At 60.4% G+C, this 27,649-nt stretch overlaps 1 protein-coding gene across 7 annotated transcripts in view; it reads left to right on the forward strand.

Annotated features, from left to right (window-relative positions):
* Positions 1-2,145: 2,145 nt before the first annotated feature.
* MMEL1 (membrane metalloendopeptidase like 1) overlaps positions 2,146-27,649 on the forward strand; it is a 28,877-nt gene continuing 3,373 nt past the window's right edge. Inside the window, exons 1-18 of one of the 7 annotated variants that reach the window (XM_032301715.1) lie at positions 2,170-2,547; positions 4,437-4,601; positions 14,216-14,293; positions 14,964-15,023; positions 15,978-16,139; positions 16,834-16,914; positions 18,021-18,116; positions 18,440-18,558; positions 19,091-19,156; positions 19,350-19,466; positions 20,499-20,633; positions 20,723-20,812; positions 23,908-24,044; positions 24,423-24,516; positions 25,749-25,877; positions 26,333-26,431; positions 26,900-26,983; positions 27,299-27,402. In XM_032301715.1, the coding sequence (XP_032157606.1) occupies positions 2,328-2,547; positions 4,437-4,601; positions 14,216-14,293; positions 14,964-15,023; positions 15,978-16,139; positions 16,834-16,914; positions 18,021-18,116; positions 18,440-18,558; positions 19,091-19,156; positions 19,350-19,466; positions 20,499-20,633; positions 20,723-20,812; positions 23,908-24,044; positions 24,423-24,516; positions 25,749-25,877; positions 26,333-26,431; positions 26,900-26,983; positions 27,299-27,402 (2,036 nt within the window). In that variant the 5' untranslated portion in view covers positions 2,170-2,327. Of the gene's footprint in view, positions 2,548-4,436; positions 4,602-14,215; positions 14,294-14,963; positions 15,024-15,184; positions 15,654-15,977; positions 16,140-16,833; positions 16,915-18,020; positions 18,117-18,439; positions 18,559-19,090; positions 19,157-19,349; positions 19,467-20,498; positions 20,634-20,722; positions 20,813-23,907; positions 24,045-24,422; positions 24,517-25,748; positions 25,878-26,332; positions 26,432-26,899; positions 26,984-27,298; positions 27,403-27,649 lie in introns of those variants that run through there. The other 6 variants (XM_032301713.1, XM_032301714.1, XM_032301716.1 and 3 more) reach the window with 6 other exon arrangements.

Consider the following 27,649-nt stretch of genomic DNA (forward strand, 5'->3'; position numbering starts at 1 on the left):
CGCCCCATACCGCGACTCCTGCGGCCACTGCCACTGCCTGAACAGCCATGTGCGGCGGCATCTGAGCTCCCACAGCCCCTGATTCGGTGGGCGCACCACAGCCCCCATGGGGAAATCACCCCACATCATGACTCTTTCTTCCCAATGAACACAGCCCTGCAGTCAGACCCCAGATCCATCTTCGAGCGTCTGGTGATGGGGATGCTCTTGGTACCAACATATGCATCAGTCAGGGGTGCTTTGGAGACAGATCACACCAGTGATTGAGATAGTGAGGGTTTAATAGACTCCCTCGTTAGCCATGAAGGTGTCGGTTAGGTACCTGATAGAAGGAACTCCAGGGACCATGGAAGTAGCAACTACAGAGTTGGAAGTCGGATGACCCAGCCTCTCCAAACGGCTGCTAGCCGTCCCCAACGGCCCTCAGCTTGGTGACCATTGCCCCACGTGGTACTGCCTGGCCACACCTTTGTGCCTGGCCTTGTGCCTCCCTTCTCTCCTCTGACTGGGCTTGGCTTGGGGGCTCAGGGACAGTCAGACCACCCCTGACCCTTCCCTCCTGGCCAGGATGCCCAAGGCCCAACATCAGGAAGCAGGTGTTGGGAAGGTGTGTAGAAGGGGGACTCCCACAGGCCAGACTCTCACCCCAGCTCTCGGAGTGCTCCAGAAATGTCCAGCTTCCTCCAGCCTTTCCCTTCTCTGAGCCTGCCTGCAGCACAGATGGGCAGACCCAAGGAAAGATCTGAATCCTGCCCTACAGAGGCCCAGAGACACCTACCAGTTGGGGCTGGCCTCCATGCAGAGGACAGCAGATGGCCCACAACTGTCCTGCCTGGCAGTGGGGGGCGGGGGGTGCTGGACAGCAGGAGAGGGGCAGTCAGGGGCAGGTGTCTGCTGGGCCTGAGAAGAACTCCCTGCCCATAGCAGCAGTGACCTAGACCTGCCCTGGTCCCAAGGTTGTCAAGGGAGGTGGTACCTCTCCCCCCCCACACCCGCCCCCGTGGTGGGCTGGGCCTCCACCTTCACATCTCACATCTTTTGTCCAAGCGACAGGGAGGAGTGAGCAGGGAGCGTCCACCAGCCCCGAGCTCACCTAGGAGGAAGGATTAAAATCTACCCTCCCGAGTGCCCCAGGCAGCAGTGAGACTGGGAGTCACTGCATCCAGGGACCTGGCTGGGGCTGGAGGACTGGACCTCCTTTGCTTGTTTCTCTTGACTGCCAGGTCCCTGAGCACTGTCTTGCTGGGTCCCCCACCAGAATGGGCAAGCTCAGCACCCCGGCTTGCCAGGCCCTCGCTTGCTCACAGCGTGCCTTTCGCTGACAGAGCTGCAGCTAGAACTCGTGAGCAGGGCTGGGGTGGGAGAAGCGGGCTGAGCTCTAGCCCTCCGCCAGCATCTGCATCTGGGCAGGCTTGTGGCGGCATAAGGAGAGGTGCTCTGGCCGGGCTGAGCTGCCTGCAGAGTCGAGGGCCACCACGCCCCATGAAGCAGCTTCTGGCTGGCCAGGCGGGTCCCTGGCCCACCCCAAGCGCCCCAGGAAGAGCCGTCCTTGCCTCTTACTCCCCCAACTTCGACTTCCTCCCCTTCTAGGACAGCAGCCCAGGCAGCCTCCAGGCCAGGCTACCAGCTCCTCGCTCTGGGTGGGGTTCCCAACCTTCGGATGGGGTGGGTGCCGGAAGGCAGACAGCAGGCTGCGTAGAGCCTTGCCTGGGCTCTGGGGGTCCTGTCTGGTAACCGCCCCTGCAGCTGTCTTCTCCCAGGGTGGGGCCAAAAAGAGAGGCTGCCTGAGCAGGGTCTGGGCACCATCGACCCTACCCTGTCACCCTCCCAGAGCCCCGGGGGCCTCGGGGGACCGCTTGTTCCATGGGATTCTGAAACAGAAGCAGAACTGTGCTGATACTCAAGTCAGGCCTGAAGAATGGAAACCTGGCTTCTGGTGGGACCTGCTCTGCCCAGAGTCCCCAGCCTCCATCAGCAGGGCACCTGATTCACTCCCGGAAGCACTGGGATGCTTCTGTGTCCAGAAGGTTCTCTCCCAACCCTCACCTCTTCCAAAACTTCCACCGGTCATGGCCCCTGGAGCCCACCAGCCTCACTAGAAAGGGAAGTGGTGAGATGCCCTGGCAGGGGCTTTGCAACCCCTGTGGCCAGTGTAGCTCTCTGGTCCCTGGGTCTCGGGCAGGGTGGGGAGAAGGGTCTGGCCTTCCTTCCCAGCGCCCCTGTGGCCCCTTTGGACTGTGGAATGGAGGAGGAGGAGGGGTCAGGACCGCAGGGAGCCCTGTGCTCCCTGAGTGGCCCTCTGCCCCCTCCCCCGACACCAAACCCAGATGGAACTCCCCGCCTGTGCTTGGAGATGCTCCCCGCCTCCAGGGAACCCACGCCTGCATCACAAAGGCGGCCAGAAGCCTCGGTGGGGCCACCTGAAGCCCCTGCTCTCCGGCCCCTGGAAGCCCTCCCACCTGGCCCCGCACACGAAACACAGGCCATCCGGACCCAGCCTTCTGAGACCTGCCCGCGGGGGGGCGGCCGTTCCTGAGTGCCCTGGAGGTGAGCCGAGTGTGGGTCCAGCCCGCAGGCCAGCTTCCCCAGGCAGCACCGGGGTGCTCCCGACAAGCACCCAGCCTGTCCCAGGCGCCGGGCAGAGTGTTTTCCGCGCAGCCCGGCCCCTGGGGCCGGCATCCCCCCACACACGGCGCGCTCCTCCCCGGAGGAACCCCCTTTCCCTGGCCAGCCACCGCAGACCGCTTCCCGGTTCTCTAGCGCTGGGCTGGGCGCTCAGCCCTTGGGAGAAGACTTAGCGCGCCGCTCAGCCGTAGCGGGTCCCTGGAAGCCCACAGGGCAGGAGTGAGGGAGTTCACCAGCTCTGATGGGAGAAAGACCACACTGGTGAGACCGGGCGGCGGATGGCCAGGCCAAGGCTCGGACCCGTCCAGCTGAACTGATTCAGCCAGCGGTGGTGGCGGACGGCTCGAGGGCACCACTCTGGGTGCTGGGGGCCCAGGAAGGCCGAGCCCCCCGCCCCCATGGCCCAGACATTCCCCTCGGGGAGGGGGACAACGGGGACAGAAGAGGCACGGAGGCAGAAACGCCATCAGGCCTGGGGTCAGCCTGGCTCCAGTGAATACGGGCCCAGGGAAGGCTTCACTGGGAAGGTGACCTTGAGCGAGGACTTTTGGAGCATGAGGGGAGAGCAGAGAGGAATCTGGGGGAAGGGCAAAACCCCTGAGGTGGGGTCTGTCTGGGGGTGCGGTGGGGAGGACCAGAGCGGGTGCAGAGAGAGGTGACTAGGTCCCCTGGGGATCCTGAGATCAGAGCCGGCCTGGCTTCTCCGCTCAGTCGGGTCATGGGGCAGGTGGCCCCTGGTGCTGGCAGGGAGGAACCTCTCCCCCTCCCCCTCCCCCTCCCGGGCTGGACAAGAGGGTTGCCTTCCTCAGGCTTCTCCCGAGCTCCCCGCCCAGCCTGGTGCAGGGTAGGAGCTGGGACTCCAGAGCCGAGGTGTGGTGGGCGTCGAGGACCTGGAGTCTGGCTCGGGGAGGGGCAGCCCTCTGTTCTCCGGCCCCAGACGCAGCTGTCCGGGGCGGGGCTCAGCACACGCACGCACACGTGTGTGCGTCCTCACACATGCGCACACAGAAGCACAGGCCCCCTCTGCACACCGTGGCAGCCCCGAGCATCCACCACCAACACCCACCTCCTGGCGTGGTCCCTCAAAGGACCAGGCAGGGCCCTTTGGGGAAGGGAGGCACAGGAGTGGCACACCCCCAGGTGACCGCTACAGCTGGTCAGCCTGTTCCTGCCTGGCCTTCTGGTCACTGCCTGCATGAGCGCAGGTCCTTCTGGTCTCCCCCACCCCCCATTCCTGGGCTCTAGGCAGGAAAGGTGGGCAGGGGGCCCAGAGGCCCACACCACCCCCCAGAGGGTTTTCCTGACCCGGTGCCCAGGCCCGTAGATCCAGGACCCCCTCTCCCAGCCCCCCACAGGCTCCACAGCAGTGGCCATTGGCAAGCATGGGAGCTGGGCTGGCTGGGCCCCTAGGGCTCCTCCGGCGGTGAGCAGAGGGGTCCCTGGGCCTCCCCTCCAGAGAGCAGGCTTAGAGAAGCTGACCTTGGCAAGAGCTGCCACCATGGCTGGCACGCTGGGCACCGCCCCCCCCACTGTTGCCTCGGGCACTCAAAGACTCTGGCCCAGGGTAGGTGCCGCAAGCCAGAGACACGGGCTGCGCCCGCAAGTCCACGGGTGTGGACTTGGCAATGGGAGAGCGAACGTCCTCCAAGGACCAGCACCTGCCCCCAGCGAGCGTCAGGCCTCCCAGCCTCGGGCAGGGCCTCAGGGGCTCCTCACACATCTCCCCTGGCCTGGTGTCCCCACCCTGGCCAGACACAGCCCCTGCCCTTGGCCTTGGGGTTTCTCAGCTGTGCACTTTCCCCTGGCTAGAGACTTGGTGATGGGGAAGCCTGAAAGCCCAGTAGGGATGGTGGAGCTTGCCGGCTGGTCGGGACAGAAGCACCGAGGCTTCCTGGAGGGGGGGCTGCTGCTGCTGCTACTGCTGGCGACAGGCGCCCTGGTGGCCCTGGGCCTCCTCTATGCCGCCAACAGCAGAGGTAAGTGAAGGCGCCCCCCCGCCCCGCTGTCTCCCCCAACCCTGATGAGCCAGTCTTGTCAAGCTGAGCAGGGGGGTCTGCCCTGGGCGCTGACAGGCAAAGGTCGGGCAGCCCCTACCAGAAGGCCCTGTCGAGGGCGGGCTGGCGCGGGCGAGCTCTGCAGGCTCTGCGCTGCGGCCACTGCGGGACTCCTGAGATGCACAGACCAGGTCCCCCACACCGTCCGCGCAGCCCCCTCCCCTCCCGCAGGCGGCGACTGCGCCCCACAGGTCACAGCCCGCCCAGCCCAGCGCATGACTCTGAGGACACCCCCCGCCCCCGCCCATCCCCTCGGCTCACCTGTGTCTCCGCCGCTGGTCGCAGGTCGGGAAGGACCTGCTGGGGTTCCAACCCCCACCCCCACCCCCACCCCCACGCCCACGCCAGCTGGCTAAGGGTTGCTGCCTCCCAGACCGGCTCTGCTTACTGTGAGATGGTGGGAGGGGTCAGCCTGGGGTCCCAGAGCGATGGGGGCGTGGCCAACACTGCCTCTTCTGTTCCCCTCCCCCGCCCAGCCCCCCCACCCCCTCCCCGCGTGGTGGCCAAGGAAGGGCTGTCCCTGGCTTGGGTTGGGGGGACGTGCAAGCCACGCCCCCTGCTGCCTACAGGCACCACCTCAGGCATGGACTCGGGGGTTCACGGAGTCAGGAGAGGTGCTCCCCTGGCACTCTCAACAGTGGAATGTTGTCCCTGGAATGTTCCCCCACTGGCTGGGCCAGGGCTGTCTGCTCTGAGGTGGACGGTGCATCTGTTGCTAGTCTGTGGGTGTGACCGACGTCCCAGCCCAGGGCCCCTCCCAGCCTGTGCACGTGCCTGCGCCTGTGGACCCTGCCAGCTGCTCTGGTCTCTGGCCCCTCAGGGTCTCCTGCAGGGTAGATGGGCTCTGCTGCATGGGCAGGGGACAGGGGAAGGACTGCTGGCTGCACGGAGCCTCGGGGAGCCCAGACCTCCAGGAGCCTTTGTTCAGGGCTCACTGGGCCTGGAAACACCTTGGCGCTGGCCCCCGACCCCTACCCAGTCTGCCTTTTTCTCCTCGTGGTCTCCTAAGTACAAATGGGGACTCAGCCGGGGCTCCTCCCTCTGAACCCCGTGCCCCCACCCGCAGATGTGACCTGCCAGCTCATCTCGGCCCTGGCCCTGGTGTCCACGGGGGGTTTACACGCAGCGTCGCTGTTTGTGTCCAAGCGCTTTCTCACTTCCATGAGGCTCTTTTCCACTGATTCACGAGTTATTTCAAGATATTTCAAAATATTCAAAATATTTCAAAATATTTTTTTAAATCAAGATGCATGGAGATCTTCCTAGTTAACCTTTTTTTATTGGTTTCTGCGTTAACTGCGCTGTTGTCGGAAACCGTGGTTTATGGGGCACTGACTCCTCGGTATTTGCTGAGTCGCTGCAGGACTAACCCGAGGTCCCCGCTGTCAGCATCCGTACCGGTGGGGGAGAACGCCTGACCGACCGTTAGGTGAAGCCGGAGATGCAGGTCCCTCCGAGACACCAGTCAGGTCTTCTCCCTGTTTGGGGATTTGGTGTGTTGAGTCTCGTGCTGCAGAATCGTGCGCATCTTCCAAGACCCCGCAGGGCATAATGACCCTTTCTACCTTGATGCTGTTTGCCTCGAATTCTGTTTCGTCGGGTACCAGCCTGACTGCCTGGGCCCGCTCGCTTAGCCGGTTTTCCTACATTTTTCTTTCGAACATTGTGTGTCTCCTGCTGTCACTGTGTCTCCTGCAACAGCGCGTAGCCGGACTGGGGTCCTCGTCTCTTCCCTGAAGCAGAGTCTCTCTGCGTTCACCATGATTACTGCAGACTCTGGTTTTTCTGTTCTTTCTTGCTTCTCACGCCGCTAACCGTTTGTTTTCTCGTTGTCCTTTAAGGGGTTATCTTCGATTTTTTTGTTTAAATAGGTGTTATTTTAAAAGTCAGAGATGAAGCCTTTTCAGAACATCAAACGTCTTTATAGACATTCCAGTGGGCGACAGAGCCCCTCCCGGAATCCTGCTCCCACGGGCAGCGACAATCACTGTCCAGCGCAGAGGCCAGCAAACCGCGGCCCATCTTGGCAAATAAAGTTTTACTAGAACACAGCTGTGCCCATTTATTCATGTACTGTCTTTGGGTATTTTCTTGCTATAATTAAGTTAAATAGGCGAGACAGGGTCTGTATGTGGCTCACAAAGCCTAAAATATCGATTACTTGGTCCTTCACAGAAAAAATACTGTCCACTCCCGGACTCCTGTGTCTTCCCGTCCAAGCCTTAACTGTGAACCTTTTACTGTCGCCGCGGGATGGCAAGGAGGCATTATAAGGTCGTGAACGCCCAGGCATGCCGGCTGCCCCAAATCTACCTGTGTGACCTTGGCAGGTTCCCTTCTTGCCTCTGTGCCTCAGTTTCCCTACCTGTAAAATGGAACATAGCATAGTACATATGTTAGAGGCTTACTTGAGGGCCCCAGATTTAATACATCAATAACACTTAGAAAAATGTCTGTGTCTGTCATGCTGTTCGCGATCAGATGTCATAGCAAAATGGTGCGTTTGGTCACTTCCCAGGGTGGTGGTTGACGTGCTGAAGGGAAGGCAGATTGAGCTCCCTATACCAGCGAGGTCCTGCCTGCCCAACAGCGATGCATCTGCGCTTTGGGGTAAAGCCACCAGCATCGTTTACGGTTTTCTCCTGAATGTTATTCACAGCTAAGCTCTCTCTGCCAGGGTCCAGTTTCCTCGGCATGAGTAGCTGCCTTGTTCAAGAGGTTTCCTCTTTTACTGTCAGATTATCTTATTACGAGCCTGTCTTTACCCGTCTCCAGTATCAACCTCTTGCTTGTAAGATAGATTTTAAGTTCGTCGTGGGACGCGGCTTGAAGGCAAAGTAGTAATAGCTCAGCAACAGCGCTCACTGCTGACTCCCGTCCGCGCGAGTCTGTTCCAAATGACTTTCCTCAATCGTGGAGTTCTTTTCCGAACCTCTCTTGTCTTTTCTCCAAATAATTCCGGAGGCGTGAGCAGCTTCTACTGTTGCCCAACTAGTGGCACTCGCTGTCTCTGTCCGGAAATCTTCATCGGTGAACTTTCCGTCCCTCTGAGCTCTGTTCTCTCTGTCTTTGGTATTATTCACTCTGACCGTGGAGGCATCGAGCTGTGAAGATTCGTGCTGTTCATTCGGCTCTGGAGAGGCTCAATCCCTGAGTCTCAGCCGTGACGCCTCGTGTTCACCGTGGGAAGTGGCGCACGATCTTTCTGAATGTTGCTTCTCTCTCTCTCTTCTCCCGTTGTCAAACTCTGATTCTGGGCGTCCTCGACCCCCTGCCCCATCCCCTGTGTCTCTGGAGAGTTTCCGTCTCTGACTGGGTCCTTCTGGGTCAGTCACTCCGACCACATTCCCTCTCCCTAAACCTCTCTCCCTCCATATATTATCTGCAGAAATTTTCCCCCAAAACCCTGCAATAACTTGGAACCCATACACTTTAGGACACTGCCTTTGCTCACACATATGAATTAAAAGGTTGATTGTGTTTTTGCAAAATGTCAATTCTTCAAAAATACATCTGAATATTTCTGTACCGCAGCGCAGGCAAGGTTCAGACAAAACCCCATAATCAGAGGGGTAAGCTGTCACTCCGGTTTCAACCAGCAAAGGAAACTGCAGTTCAGGGGAAAAATCCATTTTGGGTGTTTTTTGTTTTTTGTTTTTTGTTTAATTTAATCTCAGTGGGGGCACTGGGTGGCTTGGTGGGTTGAGCCTCCAACTCCTGGTTTCAGCTCAGGTCATGATCTCAGGGTTATGGGATCTAGACCTGCAAAGGGCTCCCTGCTGAGCACAGAGTCTAAGAGCCTTCCTGTCTCCCTCTCCCTCCTCCTGCTCCTCCCCCCACTCGTGGCCACTCCATGTGTCTCTCTTTCTCAATCTTTTCCCTAAAAAAATAAATAAATGGGGGCGCCTGGGTGGCTCGGTGGGTTAAGCCTCTGCCCTCGGCTCAGGTCATGATCTCAGGGTCCTGGGATCCAGCCCCGCATCGGGCTCTCTGCTCAGCAGGGAGCCTGCTTCCCACTCTCTCTCTGCCTGCCTCTCTGCCTACTTGTGATCTGTCTGTCAAATAAATAAATAAAATCTTTAAAATAAATAAATAAAATAAAATAATAAAATGTATTTTAAATGAGTTAATATCAAAAGTTAGCTGGTGCAAAATTAAAATTTGAAATAAATAAATAAATAAATGGAATCCTTAAAAAAAAATTAACCTCAGCTACTACATTCTTCTGTGTTTCTAGAATTTATAATTTATTCTTTCACGAACTTATTCTTTTTAATGTCTCACGACCTTATTTTCAGTGTTTTCTTTTACTCCTTCAATATACTTGGAATATTTTCTGCGTCAGGGAGGTATTGCTGCCGCACAGGCACCCAGCGCCCAGGGATGGGAACAGCCCTCGTCTGTGGGGACGTGTCTGCGCACCCCAGGAGGGGGGGTCAGCTGCGCCGGGTCAGGTTCACAGGGCGACTCTGTTCCACAGGAACTGACACCCACCCACCCCCGCCCCGAGCACCAGCGAGCAGGCCTGGGCAGGTACTGCTGCCGGCAGAAGTCTGAGAGGGCGGTGGGAAGCATGCAGGCCTCCTGGGGTCTAGACCCAGACCTGGAACAGTGTCCAGGAGCACCACTGCCACCCCATTCTGCAGTCAAAGCAAGCCGTGCAGCCAACCCACAGGCAAGAGAGGGAGAAAATGTCCTCTGGCAAAGGCCTGGGGCAGAGCGGGGTCTGGATTTGGGGCCATCATGCCCCACACCTTCAGATCAGAGAGTCCCCAAATATAAAATCCTTGGGGATCACGGTTCCGTGTCTGTTTTGCTCTTGTGGAAGCTTGTCTTGGCGTCAGCATGAATCCATGCTCGCCCCGGCTGCCTCTGTGGGGACCCTGTCTCTCGGGCCGGCAAACTTCCCTCCAGAGAACTTGTGTGTTTGTTTCCAGCGAGCACCTGGGGAGGCCACCAGCCTGGGCCTGCCGGAGCAAGTGTCTCCCCCTGAAGTTTCCTTGGCCACACGGTGCTGTGCACTCACACCCACAGCTGCATGACGACCAGCCCGCCTTCCCCAGGGAGGAGGGCTCTTTTCCACCTGAGATTTCTGCCGCCTTCTTTTTTGAGAGAGAGACATGAAGAAGAGACAGAGGGAACATAAATTATTCAAATCAAGACCAGAAGAGCAAAACTTGCAGACAAAAATGTCAAAAAAATTTTTTTCAAAAGATTTTTTTTAACGTAGAGAGTCTATGTGAAAATAATTCACGTATTCCAGAAGTTATGGGCACAGAGAGAACAAGGAGTGGATTCTGAGTCAGTGGGCATTAGGGACAGCTGCTCCCATCTGGACTTACAGAGGAGGACGACATCCTTCTTGGGGCTTTGTCTGCCGTCTTTCCCACTGACCCCATGTTAGTACCATAGGAAGCTTCACTTCTATTCGGCCTTAGTGGCGGAAAGGCCTTGCTGTTTTGCGTCCCACTTAATAATTGGGGCGTCTGGGTGGCTCAGTCCGTTAGGCATCCGACCCTTGATCTCAGCTCAGGTCACGATCTCGGGATCGTGAGAGGGAGCCCCTCTCACGGTGTCAGGCTGTGTCTGTACTGGGCGTAGAGCCTGCTTAACATTCTCTCTCCCTCTCGCTCTGCCCCTCCCTCCCTAATAATAATAATAATAATAATAATAATAATAATGTCCCACAGGTCCTAGATTCTGTGTTCCAGTTGTTTTAAAAGTAATTTAAAAGCTTCTTAGAATAGCTTTGGGCTCGGGCAGTATTACAAAGATGGCACCGTGCGGTATGACCACTCCAGCATCCCTGTTAACATGTGCTCTGCTCACTGAGATACATTGTTGCAAGTAATGAACCGCCGGCACTATCTGACAATTAATTAAGGCTACACTTTGTTCTGATTTCCTCTGTCCGTCCCTCACGCCCGTCCTGTCCCAGGATCCTGCGGGATGGCACATGACATCGTTCAAGTCTCCTTCGGCTACTCTTGGCCGTGATGGTTTCTCAGACTCCCTTGTTCATGATCTTGACAGTTTTGAGGGGTCCTGGCCTTGCATTTTGTGGAATGTCCCTCGGGAATTGCCTGATGGTTTTCTCCATGACTAGACTGGGGTGATGTGTTTTGGGGAGGAAGCCCGGAAGTCAGGCGGCCACACTTCTGGTGACAGATCACTGTTGCTGACCACGTAGCCTTCATCCGGTGTCTCCACTCCCCCCCTTTCCATTCTGTCTCCTCGGAAGGGAAGCCCGCGGGGGCAGCCCGCTCCCCAGGGGTGGGGAGTTAGAACCACGCCCCTAGAGGCCGGGCACCTACGGACACTCTTTGGAATTCTTCTGTATGGGGAAATCTATCAATTCCCCCCCACTTCTTTACTTATTCAGTGACTTATTTGTGCCGGCCTGGACTCACGCACGTGTATTTTAGGCTGTGGATTGTAATCCGGTACTAGCGTATTGGTCATGCAGACGGTTGCAGCTTTGGCCACTGGGGGTTCTGACCCCTCCCCATCACGGTGGCTTGGGGATTTCGGAGGGGAGAGGAGCACTCCCTTGCTTTCTAGCCATCGAGATGTTCCAGGCTCCTCTTGTGTGCTTTCTGCCCACTGCTTCTCCGAGGATCCCTGGTTCCTTTTACAGGGTAACAGTGTTAGACCCACACTGGGGTTACGAGGTGAGATCATTACTACCGGGTCACCGCGGGCAGCCGCTCTCGGCTGACAGTGGGAGGACGTGTGTGCGTGCACACTAACCCACATCTACACACATCATCCGTAGCGCTTCTCCATGCAACCCTCTGTGTCTACATCAGTCTGCATGGGGGCTTCTAACCCCTTGCCACGGGACTCACCCCAGCCTCCCGCCCTGGCTGGTCCAACCTCCCGCTGCAGTGGTGGGCAGTCTGGCCGTCTGCCTGCCGTTTCACACTCCCTCAGTCCCAGTGCTCATGCCTGGCATTCCCACGGGACCAAGTCCACCAATGACCGCACAGCGCGGCTGGACAGCTCCTCTGCCTTGGGTCTCACGCACCATTCAGGGCCAAGGTGACTTGGGTCAGCACCCTGTCCTCACCCCTTTCTGCCGAGGTACTGCGTACACATGGGATGCACTTTGGTTCTTGTGTTCCGTTCCATCCTGGGACCCGAGACGATCTCCGTGATTTTTACACTTGCGTACGTTAAGCTCTCTCCGTGCTGCAGTTGTGTGGGCTTTTGCAGATACTCCAGATAACTTATCCCACTCCCTGTGGCCCCACAAAACAACGCACTGCCCGGGAATACCCCTCCTGCTCCCCGTTCTCTGTCCACCACCCCTACCCCTCACCCCTGCCAAATGCCTGGCGATCATTGTTTACCACCTCCATAACTTTGCTCTTTCAGAATGTCGTCTACTTGGAATCACACTATGCAGCATTTTGGGGTGGCTTCTGCACTTAGTAGTACACACGTAGGATCTATCCGTTCATCGTTTTGTGGCTCGCTGGCTTCTCTCTCGTTATTGCTCAATAACAATGCCATCGTGCAGATGTAATGCAGTTTACTCATTCACTCCTCCATGGAAGGACATCATGGTGTCTTCTAGTTTTGGGGGACTGCAAACAAAAATTCTATAAAATTCACATTCAGGTTTTTGTATGGACGTAAGTTTTTGAACCAGTTGGGGAAACTCTTAGGAGCAGAATTGCAGGACCGCGCTGTAAGACTGTTTGGTTCTGTAAGAAGCTTCCACACTGACTTTTGGCAGGGGAGGGCTACAATGTTTGGGGATTTGGGGATGTTTTCCTCTGTCTGTTTTGTCTTTTTCCTTTGTGCCGTGGTCTGGATCACCCACGGTGACACAGATTCTTTCTTGTTCGGTGTGCTGTGAAGCTTATGAAACTAATTCTTCACTTCAGTTCTTTCTTACCACTTCCGTTTATCTGGCAGATCCACTTCCCGTCTTCTGTACCAGACCCTTTACTGAACTGTCATAAGCACTGAACGTTTTGTCTGCTATCTGACATCTGGTCACCCGAGTCCACGTCTTCAGACTATCTAGGGCTTTTCTGATGATGGGTCACATTTGCCTGCTTCCTCTTGTGGGGAGGTATCTCTCGGCTTTCCTGCCCCGCCTGTGCCCTCAGGGAAGGTCCTGTGAGAAGGACCTGGCAGGTGGGGGTGCCATGTGGAGCCCTAGAGCCAGCTCACAGCCTCTGCCCTCACAGGCTCCTTGTCCAGGGGAAGGCTGACACAGGCCACTGTCTCTGGGGAGCTCACCTCCCTGTCTGGAATTTGGCTCTGTGGGCTTCCTGCCCACCACGCTCCGGCAAGTCAGCAAACCTCCCTGTTTCTGCATCTGCAGCTTGTTCCCCTCCCTGGGGAGGGAGCCACACTCTCCTCCAACTGTCCTTATCCTGATCAGAAGCAAAAATCCTTTCTCCTCCTCATCATGTCTGTGGCCAGAGCTCAGACGTCCCGTCCTTCCTGTCCACTGTCCCTGAGGGGATGGCCCTTTGGGGTCCAAGGTCTAGTTCTTGTCCCAGGGCTCTGGGTTAACGAGCCTGACAAACACCTGTGGGACAGCCATGCTTTGGCACCGATGGATCACTTCATTTCCGGGTGCGATCAGCGCTGTTCCCTGTGTCCACGGGGCCGGGCTCCCTGAGGCGGGGTATCTTCGGCGCCTGGCACTGGGGCTGGGAATCGATAAATGTGGGACTGACGGATGAATGACAGCGCGTGGAAAGAGCAGTAACATCGGGCGGGGAGAAATGCCCACCCTGCTCAGACCCCATGTTTCGTAAGCATTTCTTCTGATGGCCAGGGCCCCGGCGAGTGTCCCCAACATTTGGGCAGCTCCCTGCACCCTCTGCAGTCTCTGACCTGCGTGAGGCCCTGTTCCTTCCTTCCCACCAGGTCTCCGAGTGCCTCCCTAGTGGAGGAAATCATCCACGAGCCAGGTCTGTAGGCGGCTAGGCCAGGCATGCCCTCTCTCCAGACCTGCTTCTCCTCTGTCCCTCCCCGTCACCCCTTCCCCACCCCCACTCCAGGCAGAACTGACAACCACTCAGAAGATCCTGATGCTGACCAGGCAATGCCCCGATCCTGTGCAGGGGAGGGATGGACGGAAGGTGGCCAGTGGGTCAGAAAGTGAAAGTGACCTCCTTTCCCCGGAAATGAGCCTGTTCTTCCTGCCTCAGTAGGACTCCCAGACTGTCCACCCTGCACGGTGTGGCCCGTGGCCCCGAGATAGAAGAGGAAGTCAGAGGGGAAGGAGGTCCTGCCTCAGGAACCCTCTGGCCCCCCACAGATAAGGGTGGGGCGGGCTGGGTGGGTTGGCTCTGGAGAGCAGTGGGGTGGGCAAGCCAGCAGGGCCCCCTCCCCCACATATGTTCTGCTGGGTGGCCCTGGTGACCAGGCCAGGCTACAAGGAGGCAGGCAGCAATCAGAGCACCCTGGACCCCAGCCCTGCAGCAGGATACCAGGCCCGTCCCCAGCAAGCCCCAAGGTACCCCGTGGTGGGGCTGGAGGCCAGAGCTAAGTGCTGTGTTTTTCCCCAGGGAAGCAGCTGACACTCTTTCCTAGCCGGCTTTGCTTCTCAAAGGAAGAGAAGACCATTATAAAACGAAAACCCCGAGGTAGCTTTGCCTTCCCTATCAAAACACGGCCCCAGCAGGTGGGCTGGAAACTGGGCCTCCTGTGGGCTGGGCCACTCCGCAGTCCAGGGTGTGCAGCTGGGGAGTTAGAGTCCCTGGGCCCCCAGGACCCCATAGAAAGATGGGACAAGACAGGGGCACAGCCATGAGCTGGATGCAGGGCGTTCCCTGGGCTCCAGGAAACCAGCCTGAGTTACCCCCAGGCTTGGGATGTCATCCCTGAGACTGCACAGGTGCCCCTTTATACAACCAGCTAGCCACACATAAGGGGTGTTGGGGGACCACAATGTGCAGAGACGAGCAGCATGGGCAGGCTGCCTGGAGGAGGTGACAGGGACGAGAGCTGGCTGGCAGAGAGACAGGAGGGCAGAAGGACCAGCTGCAGTCCTGGGGATCCAGAGAAGCTTTGGGGTCAGTGGAGGCAGAAGGTGCCATGAGGCTCCCAGTTCCCAGCAGGACTGATGCCAGCATGAGGCTCACCTCACTCTAGGCCCCATCCTGGGCCACCTGGGAAGACTCAGGGTCGCAGGTTGGACTGACCCTGGGGGCTAGGGGTGGTCTAAGCCTGGCCGTGCCCGCCCCAGCAGACTGACCCTGCCTCGCCCCGTCCTGCTCTGCCTCCCCTCTTGCTCACAACGCGTCCTGCCCACAGCCATCCAACGGCCCAAGGAGATGGGCGAAATCTGCACCAGCCCCGGTTGTGTGATAGCAGGTGAGCCCCCTTCCCCCCACCTTCCACAGCCTTGCCCGGGGTCGGGGGCTTCCCATGATGCTGGCACCTGCCTCCCAATGTGGCACAAGGGCTGGCAGGCAGACCCTGGTCCGGCTTGCCAGTGGGGCCCCTGCAGTGGGCTAGGAAAAGAGGGGTACTCCCACTTCCCATCCCTGCACCCCCAGAAGCCGCCCGCCCCCCTCCGAGGCCCCCGTGATGGGGCAGGAGGTTGTGCTGGGCTGGGTCTTCTTGGGGTTACAGAAAGAAAGGTCACATGAACATACGAATTTCCTCCCACAAATTTGTCGTCAAATTGGAGTCCATACGCTGCTATTTCCAGACTGAAAAGAGTGAAAATGGCCAGAAGAAACACCAATGAAAACTCAGAAATGAGATTTTTCTGACCACGTTGGGGGCGTGGACAGGCACTCAAGCTGGTGCTTCCTGCCAGGCTTCAGAAGGGACAGAAGGCGAGGGAAGGTCCCAGATTCGGGGGGTGTGGGGGGAATCCAGCCTGGCCACCTCCGCTGAGAGCCTGCCGCCAGGAACCCCAGACCCCACCTACCCCGCACACTTGTGCTGCTAGAGGCCAAGCCATCTCCTCCAACCGCAGACAACCCCGAGTGGTGGGTAAGAGCCCCCTCCCCCACAGATATACCAGTGAGTGAGGGGGCTCCAGGGCCAGGGCCCCCAGCAAAGCACCTCCTGGGCACCCAGACTGCGGGCGTCCCAGGTTTGCAAACGTGGACGTGAAGAGCAGAAAAGTCCCAGGGTCCCAGATCATGTGAACAATAAGTCGTCGCTTAGAACTTGAATTCCTGCTTCCGAACTCACGGAGGCTCAGAGAGGGCGACGGACACTCCCGGGGGCACGCAGCCAGGATCAATTACCCAACAGTCCCCCGGCCACCCGTAACCAGGTGCCCCCCTCCCTCTCCACCGTCTCCGTGAGTAGCTGCCAGGATCCTCCAGAACATGGACCCGTCCAGGGAGCCCTGTGACGACTTCTACCAGTACGCGTGCGGAGGCTGGCTGCGGCGCCACGTGATCCCCGAGACCAACTCCCGATACAGCGTCTTTGACATCCTTCGAGACGAGCTGGAGGTCATCCTCAAAGGTGAGAGCAGCCGCGACCTTGGCCGTGGAGGTCGTCCTCAAAGGTGAGAGCAGCTGCGACCTTGGCCGTGGAGGTCATCCTCAAAGGTGAGAGCAGCCGCGACCTTGGCCGTGGAGGTCATCCTCAAAGGTGAGAGCAGCCGCGACCTTGGCCGTGGAGGTCATCCTCAAAGGTGAGAGCAGCCGCGACCTTGGCCGTGGAGGTCATCCTCAAAGGTGAGAGCAGCCGCGACCTTGGCCGTGGAGGTCATCCTCAAAGGTGAGAGCAGCCGCGACCTTGGCCGTGGAGGTCATCCTCAAAGGTGAGAGCAGCCGCGACCTTGGCCGTGGAGGTCATCCTCAAAGGTGAGAGCAGCCGCGACCTTGGCCGTGGAGGTCATCCTCAAAGCTGAGAGCAGCCGCGACCTTGGGCGTGGAGGTCGTCCTCAAAGGTGAGAGCCGCTGCGACCTTGGCCGTGGGGCTGGGGTGAGGCTGGGCACCTGCCCCGCTCTAGGGTGGCACGGGGTCAGCAGGACCGGCTGCTGGGCCTGCCTTGGTCCTACGGGCCAGGGGAGAAGAAATCCCCCTGGATAAAGGCCTGCAGGGACAGAGGGACCACTTGCCACTGAATGGGGGGAGGGGGCACTGCGACCTTTGACCTGGCTCTCCCTGCAGCCGCCTCAGGCCTCCATCCATCTTCCTCCTCTGCCCACAGGAGTGCTGGAGAATTCCACCACCAAGGACCGGCCAGCTGTGCAGAAGGCCAAGATGCTGTACCGCTCCTGCATGAACGAGAGTGAGTGGAGGCCCGAGGCGGCAGGTGGGGGAGGTGCTCCGGGACCCACAGCCCCTGGCGCACAGCATGGAGGGGCACGCCGCTCAGGGTTCATGCCAGAGGGGCTGCGCCCCCCGTCGACCACTGGGTCCGAGCTCCTCTGAGGACACGGCTTTGGTCCCAACTGCCTGTGACCCTGTCTAAACCCTGACCAAAGCCTGGGGCCACGCCTCCCAGGCAGGGGGAAGACAGGGAGGGGCCTGCCTAGAAGCCCTGGGGAAGTCGCACATGCGTGCGCACGGATGTGTGTGTGCGAGCACATGAGTGAGCGTGTGCACATGGATGTGTGCGTGTGTGCGCGTGTGAACGTGTGCGAGTGTGTGCGTGCGGACGTGTGCGAGTGTGTGCATTCATGCGCAGCTGTGCACGCGTGCACACACTCACTGGTAAAGAACTAGCACGACACTTGTGAAGGACGGTGAGGCGGACTCCATTTGGGGCCGTCCAGATGGGCGCAGGGCCCACTGAGGTGGGATTTTCCACAGGGAAACCGTGGGCACTTCTAGCCCAGGGGCAGGGAGGGGTCAGTGGACAGAAAATTACTAGAATGGGAAGCTGGGGTGGGGGCCTCTGGCTAAGCTGGCCTACAGGACTGCTGCCGAAGGCCGGTCAGAGAGGACACATCACCCGCCCCGCCCCGAGGCCCCGGCGTCCCCACCTCCATCTCCTGTGTGAGGGAAGCTCCCAAGCTCCCAGCCAAACCCTCGCTGCCCCGGAGAACTTGTTCACGGCCTGTGTTCCACGGGCCGCGCTGCTGGGACTCCCCAGGGACCCCCACCCAGGCCACAGTGCCCAGGGCTGCCCACGGGGCACCTCTCGGAGCACTCCCGGGCCACAGGGCCTCCCCCCGGCGGGCTCGCCCACCACGACCCTCGTCCTTCTGCCCGCCTGCTCTCCCCGAGCCCCGGGCGCCGGTCGCAGCTGCGTCCGTCTGGCCGCTCCGTGTCTGACGCTGCACCGTCGGACGGGGACCGGGCGTGGCGCCAGGCAGGCGGTGTCCCCACGGGCCCATGGGAAGGCGCACCCCCGCCGCGCGCTTGGATGAGTGACCCCTCCTCGCCCCTCAGGCGTCATAGAGAAACGAGACTCACAGCCCCTGCTGAACATCCTGGACCTGATGGGCGGCTGGCCGGTGGCCACGGACAAGTGGAACGGCAGCACAGGTAAGGCCGCGCCGGGCGGCTCCACCCGGGACGGCTCGCGGCGCAGCCCCTCCAGGCTCCTGCGGCAGCCGCGGCCCCTGCCCAACCCCGCAGGAGCCCTCCCCTCCCGGCACACGGGCCCGGCTATTTTCTGGGCCCCCTTGAGGGAAGCGGGTCCCTTGAGTCCCTCCGGCCCCCGGTGCCCCAGCGAGCTTGCCACCACAAGCCAGGCAGGAGCTTTAGGAGGCCGGTCCCGACAGGATCCGGGACCCCGAGTCCAACAAGGGCCTGGCTGGGACCCCAGGAGCCCAGCCGGGACCCAGCCCGAGGTGCTGACCCCCCAGGCCCCAGGTGGGAGCTGGAGCAGCAGCTGGCGCTGATGAACGCGCAGTTCAACAGACGCGTCCTCATCGACCTGTTCATCTGGAGCGACGACCAGAACTCCAGCCGCCACGTCATCTACGTACGAGTCGCGCGGGCCGCGGAGGCCGGGGCCCTCGCGCCGGGCTGGGGCGCGCTCAGGGCCGTGGGGAGCCGGCGGGGGCTGGCTCTGGGGAGCGGGTGAGCTCCAGGGGTGTCCCTGAGCCCTGCTCCCGTCCGTGTCCTGCTCGGGCCCTGGTCAGGGAAGCTGGCCTGTGTGCCAAGTCGTTTTGGGGGCCATCTGTCCGGGGCCCTGGCACCAGGGCTGGAAGCCTGACCTCAGAAAGCCCCCACGGGCCACAGCTGGGCCACAGTGCTCCAGGAGGGCAAGGGTGCCATGGGGCCACCTCTGGGCCCACCCTGCCGTCCAGCCCCCGCCGCCCTCCACCCATCTCCCGAAGGGCAGGGCCGGGACCTCAGGGCCCACACACACACCAGCGTGACCCCGTCCTGGAGGACCCCTTGTTTCCAACTGGGCCCAGTTCAGGGGGAGCGGAGGGAGCTGCTGTCCTCCTCAGCTAGGCTGTGGAGGGACCCCGGCTCCTCGCCCAGCTTCACCCCCTCTGTGCCTCCAGATAGACCAGCCCACCTTGGGCATGCCGTCCCGAGAGTACTATTTCAACCAGGGCAGCAACCGGAAGGTGAGTCAGGCTGACCCCCGGCTCCCCCGGCTCTTTCCTGCCCCTCTACCTCCCACCCATCACTTCAGGGCCCACCGTGGTCGGGCTTTCCCCCGTGACACCTTGATCCTCGCCACGCACAGCCTCTGTGAGGGCCTGCAGGGGGCTCTGAGGCCTGTGCACAAGCTAAGCGCGACCTTCCGCGTCATCAAAGGGACCGTGCCCCGCCATATGTGGGGACAAGCTCATAACCCCGCGTCACACCTCGCGTGCTTGTCGCACAGTGCAGGGCTGCGGCCGCACCATGGATCTGCTGCGAGAGCCCACTGAGGTCTGAACACCAGCCACCCCAGCCCAGGCTTGCCCCTTAGGCGTTCAGCTCCTGCGTCAGGGGAGGAGGGAGACGAGGAGCCAAAGAGGGTAGAAGGAAGAGCCAGGCAGCAGCCTGGACAGGCGGAAGTTGCAAAATGACCCACGGTGGGGAAGCAGTACGGTGGGCTTCCTGGTGGAGGGGGCCTATGAGCTAGGCTGAGAAGGATGGGCCCAGCCACGAGAAAGGCTGAGCGTGGCTGACAGAAGAGCCCTGGCGTGGGGCAGTGGAGCTGAGAGAAGCAGACCAGGCGGCTGGAGCAGGGGCAGGGCATCCAGACGGCCTCGTGCCGGGCAGCACGGACCGGACAAGGCAGCTACGCCGGCTTTCTGCCGGAGGACGCGCCCAGTCGCTCCTCCATGGCATGAGGGAAGCCCCTCCCAGGATGGGGTCCCGAGAAAGCAGGTCCAGGAAGGGCGTCCATCCTCAGTACCCATTTTGTGACCCTAGGGCTGAGCCTGGAGAGGGCAGCCCAGCCAATAGCCCTGGGCCAGCCCCGGACCTTCATTAAGCACCTGCTGTATGCCCAGCACTTTACACACAGCCACGAAGCCAGACAGAATAGGTCTCTGGTCCTGCGGGAGCCCAGAGGCCCGGGGTCACCGGGCGGGCACGGGTGGACAGGGGTGGAGCCGGAGGGCACTCCGAGCAGGCAGGGCATGGGCTCCGTGCGCAGGCGACCATGCAGGTGCGGGGAGAAGGTCCGCTCCCACGGGCCTCCAGCTCCCGTTCAGCCGATTCTGGGAGCGTGAGCAGCAGTGGAGGCCCCGGCCTGGGGGACAGGACGGGGACTGGGGCTTGGTGGGGAGGAGCGGACAGTCCGGAGACCCCCATCCCGGGGCTCACAGGCCCTGCCCTCACTGCCAGCCGAGCTTGGCCCCACAAGCCTCCCGGGGCCTGCTTCCTGTCATACGCCCACCCCCACCCCACAGAGAGCCCCTCGGGGGCCAAGGCGGCGAGGCCGCCGGGCTCCGTTCCGGTCCTTTGGCGCAGGTGCGGGAAGCCTACCTGGAGTTCATGGTGTCGGTGGCCTCGATGCTGCGGGCGGACATGAACCTCCCGGAGAACAGCTACCTGGTGCGCGAGGACATGGTGCAGGTGCTGGAGCTGGAGACGCAGCTGGCGAACGTGAGGCCGCGGCCCGGCGTGCGAGGACGGGGTGGGGGGGGGGCAGCTGCCCCGCCCCAGCCTGACCGCCTGCCCCCCACACCGTGCAGGCCACGGCCCCCCAGGAGGAGAGGCATGACGTTACCACTCTGTACCACCGGATGAGCCTGGAGGACCTCCAGAACAAGTTCGGCCTGAAGGTGAGCTCCCGCCCCCCCACGCCGCCCCATCCGCTAAGCCTCCGAAGGATCCCGCGGGCACACACGCCAGGCGTGCGCTCACACTGGGACAGCCGGTGGCAGCTGGGTTGTCCAGGGCCACGAGACGACTGCAGCAATGACCCCACTTTTCGGAGCAGGAGACGAGCCTGGGAGCGTTGCTGATTAACCCGAGCCAGGGAGACGCCCACCCAGGGGTCTCGGTCCCCACGTCTGCCCCACTGACCCGTCCACCCCAGACTGAAGGCTGCCCCACGCCGCCACACCCTCAAGCCCTCCCTCCCTGCTGACCAGGCTTACGCGCGGGGGCCGGGGGCTGGGAAGAGCCAGAGAGAGGGGCGCACCCCGCCCAACCCCAAACTCTGCTGACTAGCCACCCTGAGGCCCCAGCTGGTCCAGCAGCCCCCCTCAGGAGGGGCAGAAGTGCGATGCTAGCCATCGCCGACCTTATGGCGGAGGCCAAGTCAAAGGGCGGAGAGGGTGGGCGAGGACAGAGCCGAAGTCAGAGGCCAGAGGGCCTGAGCAGGGATGGAGCCAAAGTCAGAGGGAGGAGGCGACGGGGTGGGGGCAGGGATAGAAGCCAAAGCGCCTAACCCCTGATCAGAAAATGCTGTGTTTGGAGCCGCAGAACAGAACTGGAAAACTCAGGGATTCCTGCCCGGGGCTCATGGCACCTGGTGTTCCGGAAGGCTCCACGGTCCCCGGATCCTGCCCTCTTCCTTGGCACGGGCTCCCAGTGAGGACCTGCTGTGGCCACCCCCTCAAGACAGCCCAATAACTGGCCCACCCCCAGCGGGCACTTTGGGGGGCTAGGCCCTGCTCTGGCACCGGCCGCATCCAGGAACCGCGCAGGCAATCCCCCACCTTGCACCCACGCTGCCGTGCAGGCCAGGAGCAAGAAAGATCAGGACATGCAGGTGTCAGAAAGCGGGGGCAGGGGGGCACGACGGCAGCCAGGAGGGGCCACAACAGGCAGCCGAGCAGTCGTAGAGGAGGGACCATCTGGGACATGCGGCCCAAACAGAGGGGAAGCCAAGACCAAGGTCCTGAGGCGGGAGCTGCAAGGCTGCTGGAGGGCAGATGAGGCCGGGAGGTGACAGGGCGCACCGGGCCAGACTTCCCGGGCACCGGCCTTGACGCTGTGGGGAGGGGTCTGGGGCACCGACGTGCCTCACACTGAGGACCAGCTGCAGCACGGCCCGGGCAGGAAATGGGGGCCGCTGGGCCAATTGTTAGCTGACGCGGCGAGAGGGGGTCTGCTGGAGCCGTATCGAAGGTGGACCCCGCAGGGTTTGCAACTGTGCTAAATGTGGGGAGTGAAGAAAGAGAACTCGATGGCCCGCGGGTGCCATGCCACGGAGATGGCACGGGAGCAGCCCTGGGGATGCTCTGGGAGCCAGGCCTTGGGGCGTCTGGTGCACGATGCGCTTGTAATGCTTAGACTTGCGTCCCCGTGAGCATGTGCACACAGGCCTTCCTCAGATCAAAACCACCACAGACATCCTCCTCATGGCCCTGCCCCTGCCCTTCCCCGAAGCAGCCACCACCCCGACTTCTCCCACCACGAGAAGCAACATCAGAACCAGGCAAGCTGGCTCGTTTGCACAGGGCCTCTGTCGCCCTGCGTTTTGTAGGTGAGCCTCGCTGTCCTTCTATCCCACACGTCACTGGGCATCAGGCAAGTTTCCCGCATCCTGACTGCTGTGTGATCCATTCTGGGAACATGCACTTCCGCCCCTGGGGAATTCCGGCCCTACTTTTTTTAGACCTCTGGGTCAGATCCCATTCTGGGCTCTTCTGAATGAAGTGGCCGTGCTCATTCTAGTGCATGTCTTTTGGGGTGCACATGCACGCAGTGCTGTCGGGTGTCCACCGGGGAATGAGATGGCCGGGTCACAGAACACACGTGTCCATCATCAGCAGACAGCGCCACACTTTCCCCCTGCGTGCAGAGTTGCTGTCCCCAACAGCAGTGTATGGAATGTCCTCGTAAGATGCCTTAGACATCTCTCGTCAGATTTGCTCTTAGTCGTTTGGTTTTTTCATACTGTTATGAAGGGCCTCATTTTGTAACATATCTTCATGGTTTTTGTCGTTGGCATACAGAGATTCTGACCGTACACACGGCGGTTTTACTCAGTGCACACATGAGTTCTGGCAGTGATAGTGATGGTGCACATCTTGTTTCCTTCCTAAGAGAAGAACCTGCCCCAGTCCGCCATCTTCCCGTTGGCCGCCGACACGTTTGTTTCTGTGTCGCTGCTGTCGTACGCAGAGTCCCTTCATCAGATTAACGAACTTACCTTCTGCTTCTATGCGCTGAGAGTTTCTATCCTGAACTGATGTGACATTTAACAAATATCTTCATCAGAACTAGGGTGGGATTTTCCTGCTTTATCTCCTCATCACAGCGTGTTACAGGATTCGATTTTCAAATACCACACCAGACCTGAAGTGCTTGATTAAATGGAATTTGACTGTGGTTTACTATCCATTTTGTGTAGGTATAGATAAGCCCAAATTCCCAAGATTTTCCTTAAGGCGTTTGTATCTATGATCATAAATGAGACCGCCTGTTACCTTCTTTCTGTGATATCCTTATTTTAGTATTAAGTTACTCTTGGCCTCATCATTCCAACAGAGAAGGGTTTTCTCTTCCCCTCTCTCCTCTGGGAAGTTCAAGGAGGATTGGCAATATGTCTCCTTTAAATGTCAGATAGCATCCACTGGAAGAGCCAGACGAGTGTGGAAATTTCTACATGGGAGTATTTCAAATTAAAGATCCATTTATTACATATAAGACTGTATCGGCTACTCTCTGGTCATTTTGCTAAGTTGTGGGGTTTTTTCAGGCATTTCCCCACCACACTGAAGTTTTTAAATACATCAGCATAATCTCTTGTCGCAGTCTGTAGGCGCTGTGCTAATGTCACCCACCCTTCTCCTGGTTCTGATCATCTGCGCCTTCTCTCTTGTTCTCTGAATATTCTTTGGTGAGAGCTGGATTTTCTGGATGCCCAGGACCTATGTCTACCTCTCGGTCTCTCCCTCTTTCTCCCCGTGCCCGCCTTCCCCAGGGATTTAACTGGACGCTGTTCATACAATCTGTGCTGTCCTCTGTCAAAATCAAACTGCTGCCAGATGAAGAAGTGGTGGTCTACGGCATCCCCTACCTCCAGAACCTTGAAGACATCATCGACGTCTACTCAGCCAGGTGAGGACCCAGGGAAGGGCCCAGAGGCTTCAGCATCCCCGCCTCTGCCCCCGCCCCTGCCCCGGCCCCTGCAGCTTCTCCTGACAGGAGAGGACCCCGGGGGGCATTTACTCAGGGAGTGAGGGACAGGAGCGGGTCAATGTTAGTGGCTGACAGAGCCTTAGAGAGAGATGTGAACCCTCCTCGCGGTGTCTCAAGCACCCGGGAGCAGACAGGCTGGATCTGGGGCTTGTCCTCGAGGCTTTCCCCACCACCCTGCTTGCGGCGATCTCTCTGCTTGGCACAGAACGAGTCGACCAAGAACCCATAAGATAAGTAATCCCTCTGGGCACATAGCACGCCCCTGTTCCATACCCACGCCCCTGTTCCATACCTCAGGACCGTGCAGAACTACCTGGTCTGGCGTCTGGTGCTGGACCGCATCAGCAGCCTGAGCCAGCGATTCAAGGAGGCACGGGCCAACTACCGCAAGGTGAGACCCCACAGAAGCAGCTCCTGCCCTGTCCTGCCACTGGCTCGCTTGGTTTACGATACGGAGCGCCCGCTGTGGGCCAAACACCAAGGTCCACCCTGGGGTCAGAACCATGAAAGAGCCTAACAAGGTACCTGCCCTCTGGGGGCCATTGACAAACTGGAAGTCGGCTCCTTCAAAAGCAAAAGTAGAACAGCAGGAGAAGGGACAGGACAGGGAGAGCCTCTCTGTAAAGGTGACGCTGGAGACCTTGAGGAGAGTGTGACAGGGCAGATCCCCAAGGCAGGGAACACCGCGGGGCCATGTGAGGGAGAGGACACAGGTCAGGGAGAGAGATGGGGCCAGCAATCGTGGGACCGATGCATGGATTCCCCACGCCCTGAAAGTTGCCGAGGCGGTAAGAGTGAGACCCACAAGCTGGTGTCCTGCTGGCGCGGTCATTCCGGCTGCTCTGGAGGTGGAGTGGGGTACAGTCAGGGCAGAGCAGGGGACCCACTGGGAAGCCCTTTGGTCTCGGTGGCTCTTCTGGGACAATGATCCGAGGGGACGTGGAATCAGAGTGGAGACAGGTGCCATCATCCAGGTGGGTGACAGGTTGGAGCAGGACATCAGCAGCAGACAGAGGGGCCTACGGCAGACAGTTGAGGTACAAATGGGGGGCCAGGGAGTCAGGGGGACTCTGGTTCTTCACTAGAGAATGGGATGGGCAGAAGTCCTCCAGCGCACCAGGAAAACACGGCAGAGCAGTTGGGGGCAAGTCTGGACCCCTGCTTGTCACGCTGGGTTGGAGATGTGACTAACCAAGCATCTCCTCTCTGGGGATGGGAAAACTGGGGGCCGCAGAGCTGGGGGGCTTGCAGCTGAGCGGGGTCGGGCCCCCAGGGCCTCCAGCGTCAACACAAGCCTGTGCTTTCGGGTGGGGCTGGAGTCCTTGTGGTCAGAATCTGGCCAGCCAGGTCAGGGTGGCAAGAACAGGGGGCGAGGAGGCACTGGGGGCTGAGTAGGGCCCTACCACTGCCCCAGGGTAAAGGCACAACCCAGAGCCTGAGTCGGGGGCCCTTCCCCGAAAACTGCACTCTCGGTCCTGCCCACACCTGTGGCTAGCCCTCAGAGGGGACTCTGAGTTCCTCCGTGCCCCCCACTGGCTCCTGGGCTCCCCGAGGCCGAGGACAGGGAAGCCGGTGCTGGTAAAGGCAGCGGTGAGCGAGCGTGAACGGGACCGGCCGCCGCAGGCGCTGTACGGCACGACGGTGGAGGAGGTGCGCTGGCGGGAGTGTGTCAGCTACGTCAACAGCAACATGGAGAGCGCCGTGGGCTCCCTCTACGTCAGGGAGGCCTTCCCCGGAGACAGCAAGGAGGCGGTGGGTGCTCCGCCCCTGTCCATGGTCCATGGCCCGGGTCCAGGTGCTTCTCCCCGCAGGGACGCTGGCCCACCGTTGGGGGGGGTTCCCAGCCCTACGTGGTGACTCCTGGCTCCTGGGGTGGGCAGCCCAAGGGCTCCCCAGCTGCCCGTGTGTGCTCAGTGATCTTGGGAGCTCACATGTGCCCGGCGCCCCTCCCATGGGGAGGCCAGAGGCCCTACCCCCAAAATGACAGGTCTGTCGGGGAAAAGGAACGGGTCCTACAGGCTCAGAGTCCAGGGGTGGGCAGGTCTCAGGCCCACCCAGGTGAAATACCGACAGCCATGACCCCTGTCCCCATGGGGATCACCCCTCATCCCCACCCCAACGCCACAGCAGGGACGGGGCTCTGGACCCGACTCCTGCAGAGACCCCAAAGCTGGTTGTGCAGGACAAGGGCCATGCACTCCCCCCAGGTCAGAGAGCTCATCAACAAGGTGCGGGCGGTGTTCGTGGAGACCCTGGACGAGCTGGGCTGGATGGACGAAACGTCCAGGAAGAAGGCCCAGGAGAAGGTGCGCGGCTGGAGCCCCGAGGACTTCCCACCCCAGCGTGGGCTCCCGGGGTGACCGTCAGCACACCCGCTTCACAGAGGAAGACACCGAGGCTGGGTGTGGCTTGCCCAGAAAGAGGCTGTGGGCAGAGGCGGGACCCGAAGCCAACTGTGGGAGACCCCCCCCCGCAGCACCCCTGGGAACAGGTGTGGGTGGCCATGGCCTCGGAGCAGAAGCCTCACTGAGCCAGTGTGACAAAGGGAAGCTGAGCCCCTCCGCCCAGCCCTCGCCCCGTCACACCCTGGCTGGCTGTCAGGCAGACCTTCCGCCTGGCGCTGAGCTGGTCCACATCTGTCCCCATTAAACCTCCCCACAGCCGGCACGGAGGAACACATCCCTGAGCCCCTTGCCCACAGGGCAGTGCAGCAAGGGGCAGAGCCAGGATCCCCGTGGTGGGGCGGGCACAGACTGGCCCAATGTCCTCCCTAGGCCATGCACATCCGGGAGCAGATCGGGTACCCAGACTACATCCTGGAGGACAAGAATAAGCACCTCGACGACGAGTACTCCAATGTGCGCCCCGCCCGCAGCCCAGGGGCCCCCACAGCCTCCCGTCCCCTCACCCCACCCCGATGGGCCCCCGGCCCAGCCCTGCGAACCAGGAGCCTCCAGGGCCCCTGCAGGCGGTGCCGGCACTAACCCGGCCCTCTCCCTGGGTGGGCCGCTCCGGAGTCAGACGGGGAGACCCAAGCCACCAAAGGGCCCCTCCCCCACCCGCATCCAGAGCCTGCTGGCCTTGTAGGGGACTACCGGGCCAGCCCCACGGCCTGTCCCCAGCCACTCTTGGCCCCTCCCTCACCCCCGGCCGTGACCGCCCCTCTCCCATAGCTGAACTTCTCTGAGGACCAGTACTTTGAAAATGGTCTTCAGAACCTCAAGGCTGGAGCCCAGCGGAGCCTCAAGAAGCTGCGGGAGAAAGTGGACCAGAACCTGTGAGTGGGGACGGCATGCGGGAGCCGGTGGGCTGAGAATGGGGCCAGCTGGGGGCGTGGTGCTGGGTCCGACTCAGAGCCCACTGTGCCTTTGCTTTGGGGCTCGGGGAGGATTCAGATGTGGACTGCCCAGACCTCACCCTGGCTGTGGGCGATGCTGGTCTCATGGCACAGCCACTGTGACACGGGCCCGAAGTGACCCGGAAACCAGCAGGGGGGCTGGAGGGAGGGTTCGGAGACACAGGCT

This window comes from Mustela erminea, chromosome 10 (genome assembly GCF_009829155.1).
Source record: "Mustela erminea isolate mMusErm1 chromosome 10, mMusErm1.Pri, whole genome shotgun sequence".
Classification (NCBI taxonomy): Eukaryota; Metazoa; Chordata; class Mammalia; order Carnivora; family Mustelidae; genus Mustela; species Mustela erminea.